Source organism: Miniopterus schreibersii (assembly GCF_964146895.1).
Source record: "Miniopterus schreibersii genome assembly, chromosome: 17".
NCBI classification, from domain to species: Eukaryota; Metazoa; Chordata; class Mammalia; order Chiroptera; family Miniopteridae; genus Miniopterus; species Miniopterus schreibersii.
Genome location: NC_138117.1, coordinates 1406735 through 1422542, shown reverse-complemented (window position 1 = coordinate 1422542; position 15808 = coordinate 1406735). Strand labels below are relative to the sequence as shown.

Genomic DNA, 15808 nt, shown 5'->3' with positions numbered 1-15808 from the left:
TCATGTTTGACCAAAAAAAATGATTTCAGCAATTTTGCTGAACTTAAAAGAAAACTATGTCTTCCCCCAAACTTTCTGCAACTTTCAGGCTATTTTTTTACTGAGTAAACAACTTCAGGGATACCACTGAAGTCCCTGTGCTCCACACCAGGGTCTAGTTAAAAATCACAGAGGTCGCAGAATCCCTGCTCTCTTTTTTCTCTTAGAACCAGATAAACGGGTTTGCACATTTATAAACACTATCAATTATCTTAGTAATACCCATGTCCCCTTATCCTTTGTTACCAAAACCTTCATTTTCTCCAAGTGCTAGTTACACACAGTCACTTCCTGGCTTCCTTACCTTTGCTGACCGTCTCGGCTTCCTCCAGACTGGAAGGCAGATGTGATGTCTGGAGCCGGAGCAGCCATCCTGGCACCGAGATAAAGAAACCAGGACCTAAACAAAGCAGAAAAGACACATGGAGATTCTTTAGAAAATGCCCAACCCTGAAAAAACGGGACGCTGAAGCAGGACAGTGTGGGAGGAAATTGGCAGCAAACCTGTAAATCGTTCTTTGCTGCAATTAACTAACTCCAGATTTTAAAAAATAACATTTTTTTTTTTTTTAGAGAGATTCTGAAAGTTTCAGAATATACAGTAGGCAAAGACATACAAAAAAAAAAAAAAAAAAATCTTTAATATTTGCTTTCCCGTTAGCACTGCAAAGTAAGAAGTTTACAGATCTATCAGATTATGCCATCTGCAAACTTCGGCAAGCTAAGTTAATTTTCTAGTTAGGAAGCCTTATTTGGGTGCATTTAATAATCCCCTTCTTATGCTAATAGGATCATATCAAGCAGTTGAAATAAAATTGTTTTCCTAAGGTGCATCTGTAGTTATTTTCCGGGCCTGCCCCACCCCTTTCCAAGAAAGGCCCTGTAGGCCCGTGGTCCCTGCCGGCTCAGCCACGGTTTCCATGGTCTCCTGCCACGGGGGGTGGCTGGGTTTTAAATGGACGCTCCCGCTACGGGAAATGACTGCTGTGTTTCACCATATTTTCTCTTAGCATCCAGAGATAATTAGCTCTGCCTGACAAAGCACATCACAAGGGACAGCTCCACAGCTCAGCGGCATCTTCCTTATGGCTAATTCTCCCAGAACCTGCTGAAAACCGCTTCGTTATAATTAGGATTCCTCGTCACTGTCCACACTGGAAATGTGGGCGGTATTAACAGTGCAGGCAGAAGCCATCTACATGTCAGCTTCTTAATGCTCCTGGATATTTGCACAGCTGGAAATTGGGGCATTAAAAAAACAAGCGTACCCCTCTGAGCCTCAGCACCCACACTCACACACCACCGGCGCCCTGAATAGATTATTGATGCCCCTTAAATTCCTAAACATATTACCTCCTCCCACTCTTTATATAAACTGAGTTAACAGGAAGGATAGGAAATAGCCCGTCTTCTTTACAGTGACACAGTATCTACGAATCATGAATGAAAGCTGTGAGTACCCGTGAAATGTATTTTTAAATTCTAAGATGCTATCAAAGATGCAGCATGATTTTCGTCAAGGCTTCTCAAGAATGCGGAAAACACCTCTATACTAAGTATATACATCTGTGGTGAAGTATAAGCCCGTTAAAATATGTCAACATGTGAAAATGTGCTTCTTGCGATCAAAGAAATATGATGATAACATTTTCAAACTGAGTCCGATAACTGCATTTGAAAAAAATAAACACGATTGGCACACCCATGCTGTCCGACTTAAACCCCCATCGGCTCTCTTCCCATCGGCTCCCTGCCTGACCCTGGTCTTTAACTCCAGACGCATCGCCCTCAGTCCCTGTCACCTCTCCAGGCACTGCCTCCGGAGGGTCCCTCCCTTCAAAGGGCCTCCACTCCCAAAATCTACGCCAGTGACTCTCAAGACTCTGAAGAGACAGAAGACAGAGAAATTCAGGTTATGAAAAGCACACTCTTACCACCCGCTGAGGAGCCCCACCTCTATGCCTTGTCACTAGCACAACATGCCCCAAAGCCGCTTAGAACTTCTTCCAACACCAGTTCCACCGGGGCAGCCCTCAGGGGGCACAGGGACGGGCTCTCCCCCTTCCTCTTCCCAGCACCGTCCCGGGGCAGGGAGTGAGCATCGCAGGGGCACAGCGCCCTTGTTAGCGAGCCAAGAAACGTAGGGATGAGCAGAGAAATGAGAGGAAACAGGTGATGGAACCAATGCCTCAGAAAAACTGTGCCCCCCGGCATTTGAGAGGGGCACCCATCAGGGTCGTCTGTCACCGCGACCCGGCGCTGGGTAACTGCGACCAGAAATAAGAGATTCCCAGTGTCGCTGAACTGCCACCTGGGACAGGCATCGCCCAGGCTGAAAGGGGGTGAGCACCCATCCCGTTCCTGGGCTTGGACACTCCCAGGGGCGCCTTTAGCCTGACCTCCCGGCAGCTGAGACCACAGTGCTGTTCCCATCAGGGCTGCTGAAATAATTGTCCTTAAAAGTGTTCAGGTCCTTGTAGCTCTTTGTTGTTGTTGTTGTTTCTCTTGGCAGAATTCTGGTCTTCACAGAAGGCACAGTCAAGATGCCCAGCGCTTTCCCAACACACAGAAAAGGCGTCCCCGTCGCCGGGGCCTCGCCTTGCTCCCGCCCGACAGCAGTGGCCGCGCGGCCCACGTCTCCCCGGAGTATCGCTCCCGCCACCGCCCGCCTGCCCCCGAAAGCGCGCGGGTCTCCCTAGGGCCCCGGCGGCACCCCGGGGCTTGTCAAAGAGCTCGGCCGTGACTTGACTGGGATCGGAACCGGGGAGAAGCTGCGTGGAGGTCGGACGTGTACGAACGTGCAGGGGCCACACTCACTGTCCTTGGCTCCAGGGTCTCAGAAGCCTCACGCGGCGCGTGGGTCGAGCACAGAGAGAAGAGAGTCCCACAGAGACGCTGGCACGGACGTGAGCGTTCAGGTTAGGTCCTCAGTCATTATAGAAGGACAATATAAGATATTGACTTGGAGATTATTCTGTATTTATTACAAGAGAATCATTACAAAGACACAGACATCAACTGCTTTGAGGTCTCAGCATTAGAAGGAAGTTCAGCCTTCCCGGTGAACCTGGTAAGAAAACGAAATCACGCCAGGTGCCTGTTCCGTTGATTTTTCTGCAGCTTTTAAGGATGTTTTGTCTTATTAAAAATTTTTCTTAAAATGTGTTTTGTTTTTTAAAGAATAAAATAGGCTTAATAAACAAAGGTGGAGTTTACATTTTAATCTGACTTCACTGAGAATCTCTGACTATAATACATGTTGATTCCATTTTAGTTCCATTTGAGACCTGGATTAAAAAAAAAATCCAATTCTGAGTTTCTGAATGTCTTTTATCATCTTTAACGAAGTGTCTCCTGGGGGACGAACTGGAGCCCACATTTGTTTAGACACCTCCCGGAGCCACATTAACCAACTTCAGCTCTGAGGTTATCCCACCCGGTGTCACCTGTTATGCAGCCCAACCCGGCTTGAGTAGGTCGAAAAGAGAATCTACATATTGATGAATAATTTGTAAATATTTTAGGTACCAAAGTAGCATTTCTCTAACAGAACACATTTATTTCACAATAACAAATGCATATCGTTAGAATCTATTTAAAAGTTACACAGCTTACGGGGCATAAATGAGGAGACTGGATGTTTTACACTCATCTACTTGAGTGTTAAATGTGTCAATTCACTACCATAACCTCTGAATTTGTCACTGACTATGAGAAAAATATACTATAAATAACATTCGAATCATCATAAAATGATGATATATGATATTTCAAGATGCTAATAAAAGTCTTTATCCTGAATGGAAGCGTTTCTAGCTTTATCGGTAATTCTACCCAATTCTACAAACATTTCATGAAGCGACAGAGCCTTGGTCTGTCCCAACAATTTTAGCAAATTAGCAGATACACTACTTTTTGGCAAAATTTTATCTACAAAATCCCTCCTTCCCCCACAAAAAGAAGAGTATTTTTGAATCAGGCGTCTGAGTTTTAATTTGCAATCTTTCACTTAGTGTACTATGATACTTTGATACTAGCTTTTTAAAAATTAGGTTTAAAGAATATTTGTTGATTTCTTCCTATAAGCCTTAAAACGTGTCACAGTTTCTGTTGTACAAATGGCAAGAAAAAAAATTACAGATTACCTTTATTTGTGACAAAAACAAATATCATGTTTAAAGATTAAATATCTTCTGGAATTCAGTTTGTTACCTCCTGAGCTCTGAACACCACTGATTGAAGGAATGCTAATAAAGCATGCTGTTAAATTTTTAAAAATTAGTTACCAATTCTTTCTGAAAACAAGCCAAAAGGTGATGTATGTATATCAAACGGTGATGAGTTTTTTCTAGTTGTGTGACCATCAAGCCCTACATTTGATTTTATGTAATTTGTAGACAATGCTTCTGAAACTGGCCTCACACCAGGGCAGGTGACTGCCTGTGGTGAATGGCTTGTCAAGGGGGGTGTTTGTGTACGTGTAAGTTTGTGGCGTGAAATACTCCTATTTTGCCCAGTGGCCTCCAAGTTGTTCATTATATTTTTAGTTGAAATGCCTGTGTCTGGTCTTTGCTCCTGTTTTCTCTGGAGCTTTAGATAAATAAAATAACAAGTAACTCACTACCCTGAAGCCTCCCAGCCAAGGGCTGTGATGTTTTCAGATCTTAACAAGGCTGACCCCTCTCCATGCTGAGGAGGGAGACATCCAGAGAGAAAAAAGGAATCTTGGGGATGCAGATTTTATATATATATATATCTCATATCACTTACATAACTATTTCCTAAAATCGCTTTTACCAAATGTCTACTCACACATTTACTAGTATAAAATATTTCTGTGAGTTTCGTAAGAGTAGACGTCCAAGAATTAATGTACGAATACATCCTATCCCCTGAACACGTGTAGGAAGAACTCGGAGGCATGAAGGAGCCAGTTCATGCCTCTGCCTCTAAGCCCTTGGGGGTCCACGTCCAATGTCCGCTTTCTCTGGAATGTCTTTCAGATTCTTCTCCATAAGCAAAATCTCTTTTCCAGCGAAACCACATTGCCTGCTGTCACCAGTCCGAGTCAGCAGGACAAAGAAACCTCCTGGTTTTGACGCCCAAATGCAGAGATCTCTTTCCAGCGTTCCCTCTTTTGAAAACTGTTCCTCCCTCGGGCGTAGTTCTGTGAATCCCGGCGAGACGTTTCTGGAACTTCCAGGCAACGTTTAGTTTCGCTCCAGACACACACTGGACGGGCTGCAATATTTTTCAAAAGTGCTTCTTGCCGTGTCTTGTAGGACTCATCAGTATAACCCAAATCTGTCCAGTGTCTGCTACTTGTCTTACATTTCAAAACACATAAATAAAATCCAGACAATTTTCTGGAGGTTTTCCGGGCGCCGCCTGATGTTCCCGGTCTTCCCGTTTCTGGGCCTCGCCCCTCACCTCCCATCCTGACTCGCGAACCGTGAAGCCCTGTGCTGTTCACCTGCTGCAGTCCTGGGCCCCTGGGCGGGGTCCTTCAGAAGGTGTTTCTGGTTATAGGATTTTAGCACAGTACGTGTCTAAGACGCAGTAAGTAATCAAATGGCACATATTTCTCCTTTATGATCCTTCTCACTAGCGTTTTTTGTTTTGCATCAATCCCCCGTCTTATCTGTTCCTTTCCATCTTCTTATTTGCTTATATTAATACATAAAAAAGTGTTTTAAAATTAATACGTTTTACCTTTGGTAGCTTTTCAGAGGCCTATTTCTGGCTCTAGGATTGTCACACTTTTATCTTTAACTCTTCAGATCTGAAGAGATACCTTGGGTACATTTGCAGCTTCTGAATTTATAAACTGACATATTTGATATTCTCTTTAGAAGGTGTGATTGTATGACCAGTCGTCAGTAAATAAGGGCAAATGGTGCAGAACACACAGCTGTCATGTGCTGCTCCCTCCCGCCTGCGCCCAGGGGTGCTCGTGGGAGACCCATCAGGGTTCCCGGGGCACACACTCTGCCACTTCTGCCCGAGGTCACTTTACCATAAAACCACATTCGATCCACTTAATGCAACATAAACACATTCAAAGTGAGGATGCTAGTAGACATACTAATTTACTTTAAATTTATTTTCTTAGCAATGTACACATCTTATTAATTTTACATGGAATTAAACATGAGTGTACCTAAATCAAAAGAAATCGGGGTGTGTATTTTACTCCACATATCTGAATCTTGTGGATTCCATAAAATATGTAGAAATAAGAAATATTGAAAAATAAATTATACAGCACTTCTGATAGTTCCTCCTGGTTTCACTTGTTTTGTATCATATTGTTACTGTTTATCTTCAGGTCTTCTAACCACTTTCTTTGATAATTTGTAAAAACTATTTGATGAGTTTTGGTATTTGCAGTCCCTTTAATAAGAATATTGGAAAAAGTAAAGGAGACCCACCAACCTGAAAAAGAGAATTATAAGTATTGTATGTGACTAGGCAGGGATAGAACACATAAATGGAAAAGTAGAGTAAAATGAATCAAAAATTAAAATGGCTAAGTTGTGAAAAAATTATCGAGCCAAACAAGAAAAAATGATCTGAGGGCGTTGGCTATAAAAGCACACGTTGGGCCTACGACACTGTAGCATGATCTCTAAAGATATATTCATAGGTAAAACAATGCACATATAACTCATGTCTCCTCAATATCTTCTCATGGAAAACCACTGAGATTTCACAGCATAGATTTCAAAATAGACTTTTCCTCAATCGGCACTCTTGACTTGTCTTATCTTCAGTTCACTATATTCTCAATTATGAATCCCCCGTGGCTGACTTCAGAATGGACGGCAACAGTTCACGTGGCAACGTGGCTTTAAAAAGTGTCTGTGGTTGACCCCTGAGGGTGTGGCCAGGAAGTACGTGGCCACATCTTTGGTACAACTTTTGCTAAAGAAAAAAATGAACCCTTTAATCTCTGCTTTTGAAGGCTTACTTTCTTCTTGTGTTTTATAGAATAAAGAAAATAAAACCTGAGTGCAATTTCGTGTATTGCCACTGTTATCTGTGGTGAATGATGTAGCCAAATCGATTCCCACAAACTCATTTGACGTCTTCTTACTTTAGAGTATTGTGCATTTGTTCACAGACTTCAGAAGCCGTATCTGAAAATACTGAGCATCCTTTATGTATTTTATTCTCGCTGTAAAACCAGATAAAAGCTGGGTCCAATCCACCGCTAACATGTACTAACAATGGAATCCCTGGGCGACTGCTTACATTCTGACTCTATTGTCCTAATCTGTAAAATGGGTAGAACGACACATTGTTGCAGAGCAGATACAAGAACTAAATGAGAGTCTGTGCTGGTCCAGACTAGTTCCCTGAACCTAACTGTGTTTACTCCTGGGTTTAACACAGCCATGCACCCTAAAGAGACTAGCAGATTGGAGACAAATTAATGCAATAGGGTGAGCACTGTACTGTGATTATGTAAGTAGATGGGAAAGTGCAGGGAGGATATTGACGCCCTGCCTTTTCTCCAGCAGGGCTGCATTTAACATAAAGGGGAGTCACTTTATTGAATAATAAAAGCCTGCCCATCACTGAGACTGGCCGCCTGCCACCTCTGCAGAGCAGTTCTAAACAGCTTGTTTTCCAAGTTCTTCCAGAATAACTCTCCAAAGCCCCGCACTGCCCGGCCTCGCTCACAACTCATTTTTAAAGTGAACTGGTTCACATTTGAATACTGCGGTGAGATAGGTGCTGGAAAAAATATGCATTAAAATATTCTCTTCTTCTTACAATGATGACAATCAGATTTTTTCCGGCATGGAAAGAAAAATTTGGAAAATTTAGCAAACTGTTTCATGGCAGGAAAAAAAAAATGAACTCATGACTCAGAGAAGAAAAAGACGTGTGAAAAGATCTTATTATTTTTTTTTAATAAAGAAACGAAGCCCAGTGTGTTTTAGAGTGGAAAGCACATTTGATCTGTACTGTGCAGCTAAAATCCTGTGATTTCCGGATAGAATTCAACGTGGCCTCAGGCGCTGCCGAGCCCACTTGGATGCCTTCATCTCTGTCTCTCTGACCCTATTTTCTATCAGCAACCCTCACTCTCAAGTATGAATAACAAGTTGTTGTAGGGCTGGCAACCCACCAAAATAAATATTTAATGATATTTTAATGGTTATTTTAAATCTCTTCTGTTTAAATTATGGATTAAGACTTTATTGGGTCGATGAATTCCGACCCGGCTGTTCGGGAGGCCTGCCTGCCCCTGGGGCTCTCCACAGTGGCCGTGGGCGTCGTTTCCAGATGGTCCAGCGCAGGGCAGGCCCGGGGGGCGTTTTATCTTCAGTGTCAACATTGGGAACGTGAAGCCAGCAGCCCGGGAACTGCGGGCTGTGCTAAACTTTCATTCCCAAACGCAGATGCCGATTCATCCCACACCACCCGGGTTCAAAGCGGCCCGGGGACGTGGTCCCGAGGCCGGTGTCGCACGAAAGGAGGAAACCGGCCCGTGTCCAGGCGCCCAGGGCGCCGGCTCTCGGACGGGCAGGAGGTTCCCCAGGCTTCGGGCGGTCGGCTGGTGGCATCTGTGTTCCCGCGACGGGCCCCGCGGCCCGGTGCCGCGCGGAGGACCCCGGCCCCTCCCGGCCCGAGCGCGCGGCTCGGCCTCCGGGCTGCACGCCCCGCTCCCGGCGCGCGGCTCCCCCGCCACCGCCCAGCGCTCGCTCCCCGCCTGCGGCTCGCACCGCGGGCCCCCTTGTGTCCCGGCCCCTGGCCCTCGCCTTCCAGCCCCGGCCCACAACTTGAGCGGGAGTCGGGCGGGAGCCGGGCCCTGGAGCCTCCCGGAGGAGCCCGCAGGCCGGCGCGCGCGCACGGGCCGAGCAGACAATGCCCGGCCCGCGCGGGAGCGAACCCGCGCCCCGCCCCCGGCGACGCGCCCGCGGAGAGGGGCCCGGGACAGGGGCCTCGGGGAGAGGCTGCCAGGTCCCTCCGGGCGCGGACGGTGCTCCCCGCGGGCGCGCGCTCCGAGGGCGCCCCGGGCCGACAGCGCCCCCAGGGCCGCCCCGAGCCAGGCCCGCGTTGCTCCGCGAGGGGGCGGCGCGGACCCAGGGGGCGGGACCGGCCCCGGGCAGCTGGGGCGGGGAGGGACCTGGGGCAGCCGGGGGAGAGGGCCGGGGAAACTTCGGGAGGGCCGGGGAGGGCGCGCCCCTCGGGTAACTACCTGGAGACGGAAAAGGGTCGCGCCCGAGAGGACGTGGCAGCGGCTCAAGTTCGCGGGCGCAGCAAGTTGTTCCCGCCTCGGGCGCGCGGCCGGCACTCGCGCTCGGCCTCCAGGCGGCGGCGCCCGCGGCGGCGACCACGGGGACGGCGCAGGGGCGGCGCGCGCGGCCCCCTCCCGGCGCTGCGCCCCCGCCCGCCCGCCCGCGTGCGTGTGCGCCCGGCCCGCCTGCGTGTGCGCCCGGCCCGCCTGCGTGTGCGCGCGCCCCGCTCGGCCCCGGGCCCCCGCCCGTCCGCGCGCAGCGCCGAGCCAGCCTCGCCGGGCGCCGCGCGGCTCCGTGGGCGCCCCCGGCCGCCTGCGCCCCCCCCGCGAGGCAGCGCGGCCCCGTCACGTGCCGGTGCCCGAGGTCGAGACCGAGAGAACCGCGCTTCCTTCCCTCTCCCACCGCCATACTGTATTTTATACCAAATCTCATTTTTGTTCCAACATTTTACTCCCGCTCGGTGAGTACCTTCTCGGTGGCGATCTTGTCCTGTTCTTTTTTTTTTTTCTTTTTTTTTTTTTTGGTCCTTGTTTTTGGTTTTTGGGTTTTTTTCCCTTCTTTTTTTTTTTTCCCACTTCTTTGCTTATTGTTTGTACTGGGGACGCTGGAGGAGCATGGTTTTCGGCCCTTTCCTGACCCAAGTTTTTCCAGCAGGGACGGGGCGGAGACGGGGCGCCGCGCCCGGGAGCCCGGGCGGCCGCGCGGGAGCCGCTCCGGCGAGACGTGCAACTGGTTTTATGGAAAAAGCGACGTGAAGTGTGGCGCCGGTTTTTTTTTCCTTTGTAAAAATATTTAAGACGCATGTTTCTCCCTCTTTTTGGGCATACTCTTTTTCCGATAAGATTTTTGGATAGGTGGGATTTTACGCAGTGTTGACAAGTTTGTGGCTTTGCCGCAAACCACGGAGCAAAGGCATCTCTTTGCCATTTTCTTGGTGCCCTTTTTGGAGCCTGTGAGAACAAATCCGTTTTGGTTTTTGTGTTTTTTTTTTCCCTCCTGTTTTTGATGCCTATTGATAACGTGAAACTTTTCTTGCAGCTGGTTCCTGGGATTATTTTTTAAGCAAAATGCTTCCCCCCCCCCCCCTTTACCGTAACGATGACTTTTGCGCATTTGACTTTTTTAAAAACCCGAGATAATTTTATGATGGATACCCTGATATCTAGAGCTCTATTATTCCTTCTTCCTCCCCCGCCCCTCCCCTTAAATCAATTTTCAAATGATGGCAGTGGAAGGTTTTTCTGGAAAAAAAAAAAAAAAATGAAGTGCGGTTTGGTTTCCTTGTCAACGGAAGATGAACCGAACAGCCGAGCAGCTCGCAGGTACTTGGTCCCTTTGGAGGCGTTTCCCGGGTTCGCAATGGCAGCGCCGGTCCTGGCGAGGACACGTGTGTGTGTGTGTGTGTGTGTGTGTGTGTGTGTGTGTGTGTGTGTCCGTGTCCGTGTGTCCGTGCCCGCGCGCCCGCCGTGGGGACAGCCGTGCGGGGCGCCGGGGAAAGTCCCCTGCCTCGGATCTGGTTTTGGATGTGCGCAAAACGCGGTGCCTCCGCCGCTGCGCCCAGGTCGTCTCGGCGCCGCGGGCTGGCGGAGGGAGGGCGGCGGCCGGGGACGCGGCTCCTCCGGGCCCTGTAAGTTCTCCGAGGGCCCCTCGCGGAGCCCGAGGGGCTCGAGCCGAGGACGCGGCGCCGGGGAGACGGGAGGGAGCGTCGGGGCAGCGTCGTCCCAAGGGGCTGGCGGCTGGCCACCGGGTCCGGGCGCCGGGGACCTTTCCAGATCCCAGAAGATGGCACCGGCCCCCGCGCGCTCGCTTCCCGCGCCGCGTCTTCGCCCGGAGTCGGCGACGCAGTAGGTCTCCCCCAGCCAGGTGGCTGCCTCCGAAGGGTGTTGCTGTCTTGCGGCCGCCGCGTTTGCATCTGTTCCTTCCCCGGTGTGTTGCTTGGGGGTGAAGGGCTCGCTGGCGTCGCCCAGGGAAGGGGGATACAGTTACCTCCATGAGGCACAGTTGGGTGTCGCGTTGAGGACTGAAACTGTTAGTTTGTTACTAATGAGCCCGCTCCCCAAGCACAGACCTGCCTTTTATCCGAGTTGTAAAGAAACAGTGTTGACTCTCTGTAACCACCTGATAGTGGCTCCAAAGGTTTTCCCCGAGGACCGGGCGCAGGACAGGTCGGGGCTGGTGACGGTGCTGATTTTGTCTGTTGGAAGCTATCCTCGGTGCTGGGTGCATTCCGTGGAGTTTTTGATAGTTTATGATTGTTCGGTTCCATGTTTCCAGGATAAGGCAGCCCTACTTTTGGGAGATGAACCAGCTGGTAATAACAAGCCTTTTCTGCACTGAGCTCCGTGACAGAATCTGCTGGAAAGCTTGCCTTTTTAAATAAATGTGTCGTACTTGAAATTTTAAAATCTGGAGGGTGGCTGTTACTTAAATGATTTGATTCTGAAGCTTTGATTTTCTTTCCCTTTTTTTTTCTTAAATGTAAAGTTCAGCCCGAAATGTATCCTGTGTATGAAATTTGTATTCGGTTAAAATGACTGGAAAGCAAATGAAATAACGTTTCACCTCTCCGACTTAGTTTTCTTCTAGGTTATCTATAGACATAAACACTGATTCCAGCACAGGGAAGGGCCCATAACAAAGGGGTTAATAGCACACGATGGCTTTTTCAAGCAGATATTTCTCTAAGTCTGTAGCCTGAGTCTGTGGAATGAAAAGTTTTATGCCTGCATTTCTTCACTCCTGGTGGTAATAGAGTTAGGAATGTAGATGACCATATTTATCTGGAGAAGATTAAAATTTATTGTAATATCTAGAGAGCTATATATGTCTTTACTGACCATGCACTGTCTCATCAAAGGTCTTTCTTTGGAAGTTACAGTGAGTTATTTTTGTGCTCAGGGTAGCTTTTCTCTGCTGAGAAAGCCCTGTTGCACTTACGTAAGGAAGACGGTTCGTGCCCTGCGTGTGGACAGCCACGCCTGAGGTCCGCAGAGCTGAGTTCTAAAATGTGGCTCGGATACTGTGTTAACTACGCTCCCAATTGTGATTTCCGTGCATGTGTGCAGTGAGCACATTCTTGAAACGTAGCCTTTTATCTGGTTTAAACAACTCACAGAAACATTTAAAAAGCCACTTGCACCAATCTGGCTTTTCTAAGTCGTTTTTTCTCATACTAATGTACAGAAGTAGGAATGCTCGTTTATCTAAGAATGCAAGGTAATGCCCGTGTACAGTATTTCTTTGCAGGTTGCATGCCATGTGAATCATTTAGTTCTTTGAAAAGAGAGCCTGAGTGAATGGGAAAGAAACAGCTTGAGTGACCAAGCCAGAATTTTCATTGAGGACCAGTGGCTGCCCTAAGGGAGGGGTAGTCGAGTCTTACATCTTTACACCTGGGGCAGACTTGGAGCTGTACTGTGCGATGTGCCCCAATGAGACAGAAACCATAATGGGGCAGAAGGAGATTTGCACGGGATTTTAACGTGGCAACAAATATGTGCTTGTGCTTTGAATTCTGTAAGTAAAGATTATACTAAGAACCTGCGGTCACCTTAGGTTTTCATTTAACTTCATCGTTCATTGTATGATATGCTTATGTTACATTTCTATCTGTTACATTCAGATTTTTGAGATTTCCTCCTTGGGGGATCATACTGGTAATTCTACAGCTCTTTAAAGTGGGCACCTACCTATTCTGTGAATTGTTTTTATTTATTTTTTTGGTTTAAAATCTTTTGAGTGCCCAATAGTTAGCACCCCCTACTGGTTTGTCTTGGGAAATAACATTGTGCTTTCATTCAGCAAGCAACCCACCCGATGATTCTGAACAACTTAATCTTGCAAATAACCTTCAGCAGCTTACAGAAAGAGAGAAAATATGTATTTTGTGGGGAGAGAGGGCTTCGGAGGTGTAGGTGGGGGGTGAGGGAAAGAAGGCATCAGTTAAATTGGCTATTGGGTTACTAACTGACCTCAAGTACTTTATTATCTGAATTTCGATAAAGAAATCACCAGAAACTTGAAACAACCTGTTAAATTTCCTGGAAGTATAGAAGAGTTCCAGGAACTTTTGTGGGATGCCAAAATTGGGACTTTTTTTTTTTAAATCCTGGATTACTGAATTAATTTCACAGTTTCTGTCCCAGTCTTGAGCACTGCAGAGAAAGAAAACCCTCGTTGGAGTCCTGTTTTGAGTGTGTGGTCTGTCCAAGAATTTTTAAATGAAGAAATTTTCATCGTTAAAAGTAAACACTTACTTATTTCTTATATTTATCTTTACGTAGTTATAAGCAAGCAAGGAGCACACGGATTTTTATCTCAGTAAGGCATGAAGCTGAGCTGCCTTTATTTATAAGGAGAGAAAGTTTGAAACGCATTTAAAAGGCACTCTTGCTTAACTACAAAAGATAAATTATGTTTTTCAAAAGATAAATTGCAGCTGGTTTGTTTTCTCTAATTTTTCTGAAAGGCCACTGGTTAAAGGAACTACTATAATTTATGCAAACAGAATAGAAAAGTAATGCACATACATTTGATCTTCCAAAAAATATATTGTCCTGGTTGAAAGAGTCGTGTGCTAGGTAGATAACTTTCCTAAGTAAAATAGCCACTTTTCTGAAGCAGCTGGTGAGGAGTGAGTGGAAAGCCCCCACGCCCGTGATGGTCTGGGCAGGGCTCCCCTGGCAGCAGAGGGTCTCGCGTTGCTGGCTGCTCATTGGTACCGCAGGCAACTCCTCACACGGTGCATCGAAACCGGCAAAACTGCGTGGGGGTAGGAGGAGGCGGGTGTTTATAATCGTTTGCATGATCGACAGGAAACTGAAGAAAATATTTACTTACAGTTTAATTCATTTATTCTCCTCTCTGGCTTTTGAAAACTTTTGTTTTTAAATGGTGATTAGCTGTGACTTAAAAACAAATATAGTTATATCTTCCCTTCTTTTCATCATATTGCCATTAAGAAAATCCTATTTTGTGCATTAAAAAACTGAGTTATTAATAAATTTGACTTTTTTTCCCCAACTGTTTAGGAAGCTCTGGAAAGTAATCAAAAAGTAATTTTTAAAAATATTCACTGATCCTGATAGTATTGTTATTATTTTCTTACTGTGTAGTATTATCACTATTTGCTACTTCCGCTGACTTGCACAAATGTTTTTAAAATCCCGTTTTTTATAATTCAGTGTGATTTTTAAAATTTAATAAATGTCTCTTCAGTAATGGACAGCGGCGACATAACCATTCACGTTAACGACAAGGAGGACGGTTGCTTTCCCTGCACCAGGATTTCAAGAACAGTAATTGTTAAGTAAACTTTAAGTGACAGGTAATCCTGACTGTAGCCAAGCTAGTTACATGTTTAGCAAGTCAGGTGTGATATCAACATTGTATCTGCCATCATTCTTTTCATTATTAAGTTTTGACCTGCGGAACGCGCGTGTCTCACCCAACCGTTGCCTGATTAGGGTAGTTTTTCTTATTCTCAGAGCTTTTTGTTTTTGAAGATTCTGAAGAAAGTATTGGGGAATTTATTTTTTCTTGTTGCTCATTTGTTCTGTTAGACGTATGTTAAGTAGCAAACGTACATTATGGGAAACTGATTTAGTGTTTTTCCCAATTCTGCCATAAATTAAAAGCTTTCACTTCTTCGTTTGCAGTATCCTGTTGTTTTTCTGGGTCTGAATCCTGGAAAATGTAGAGGGGTTGATGCAGTTTTTTCTAAGCTTTCCCGGCCACAGAGGGAGAGCCTGCGTTTGTGTTTAGGATAAACGTCCTCTAGACTGTCTGTCCTTGGAGAGCCTCAGCAGGGTCGACGCTGTGAGGCCGATTTCTCGGGCCGTGTGCCAATGTAACAGGAGACGGAAGTACAGTAGGAGCCTGGGAACCCTGTCCTGTCCTCGGGCAGGTGCCACGGAATTTATCACGAGCACCCCCATTCTAAGGAGACGCTGGAGATTTTATCTGCGAAAACCTGTTTCATAAAACTACATTTAACTCCTCAATTAACATGGTCTTTGCTTAGAGTAATACAGTTGAGCATCTGGTCTGCACTTGAACACACGACACCAGTTGCACTCAGACGCAGTCCATGTGTTTGGAGAAAACATCCGTGCGCACGGCGATGGCCTTATGCTCAGTGATCGCGGGAGCAAAGGTTTGGGGTCCGTTTGAGATGTGAACAGGCCGGAGGAGGGAGAGGCTATTTTCTCAGGAAGCCTGATGAAAGCAAACGCCAAGAACCGAGGTCCACCGACGGGCCAAGTAGACGCACTTCTGTTTCCTCTTCCCTCCAGGAGTGGGGCCATCATCGTGATTGTATATTTTTGGGGAAACTGAGACTTGGGAGGACATGTCATTTGCTCAAAGCTGCACAGGTCAAGGGACAAGTGACAGGGCTCTCTGGACGCCATGTCCCTGCTTCTGTGGATCCGAGTCCCACGTGCAGAGAGAACGTTTTTGCTTGTTTTATTTCTCTTAATATGAAACAACTTCTATATATTTATTCTTGGTCCATTATT

At 46.8% G+C, this 15808-nt stretch overlaps 1 protein-coding gene and 1 long non-coding RNA gene across 16 annotated transcripts in view; one reads left to right on the top strand and one right to left on the bottom strand.

The window, feature by feature from the left end:
- Window positions 1–9421, bottom strand: part of LOC308547241 — a 334174-nt gene extending 324753 nt beyond the window's left edge. For all 10 annotated transcript variants that reach the window (XR_013997473.1, XR_013997474.1, XR_013997475.1 and 7 more), the window contains exons 1-2: window positions 9251–9421; window positions 344–439 (exon numbers count right to left, since the gene is read on the bottom strand). This is a non-coding gene — a long non-coding RNA (uncharacterized lncRNA). The remainder of the gene's footprint in view (window positions 1–343; window positions 440–9250) is intronic.
- A 117-nt stretch (window positions 9422–9538) lies between these two features.
- The window catches only part of RALYL (RALY RNA binding protein like), a 217575-nt gene continuing 211305 nt past the window's right edge, over window positions 9539–15808 (top strand). For 2 of the 6 annotated variants that reach the window (XM_081116311.1, XM_081116308.1), the window contains exon 1: window positions 9550–10612. In XM_081116311.1, coding sequence (XP_080972437.1) covers window positions 10585–10612 — 28 coding nt within the window. In that variant the 5' untranslated portion in view covers window positions 9550–10584. Of the gene's footprint in view, window positions 10613–10713; window positions 10918–15808 lie in introns of those variants that run through there. The other 4 variants (XM_081116310.1, XM_081116309.1, XM_081116313.1 and 1 more) reach the window with 4 other exon arrangements.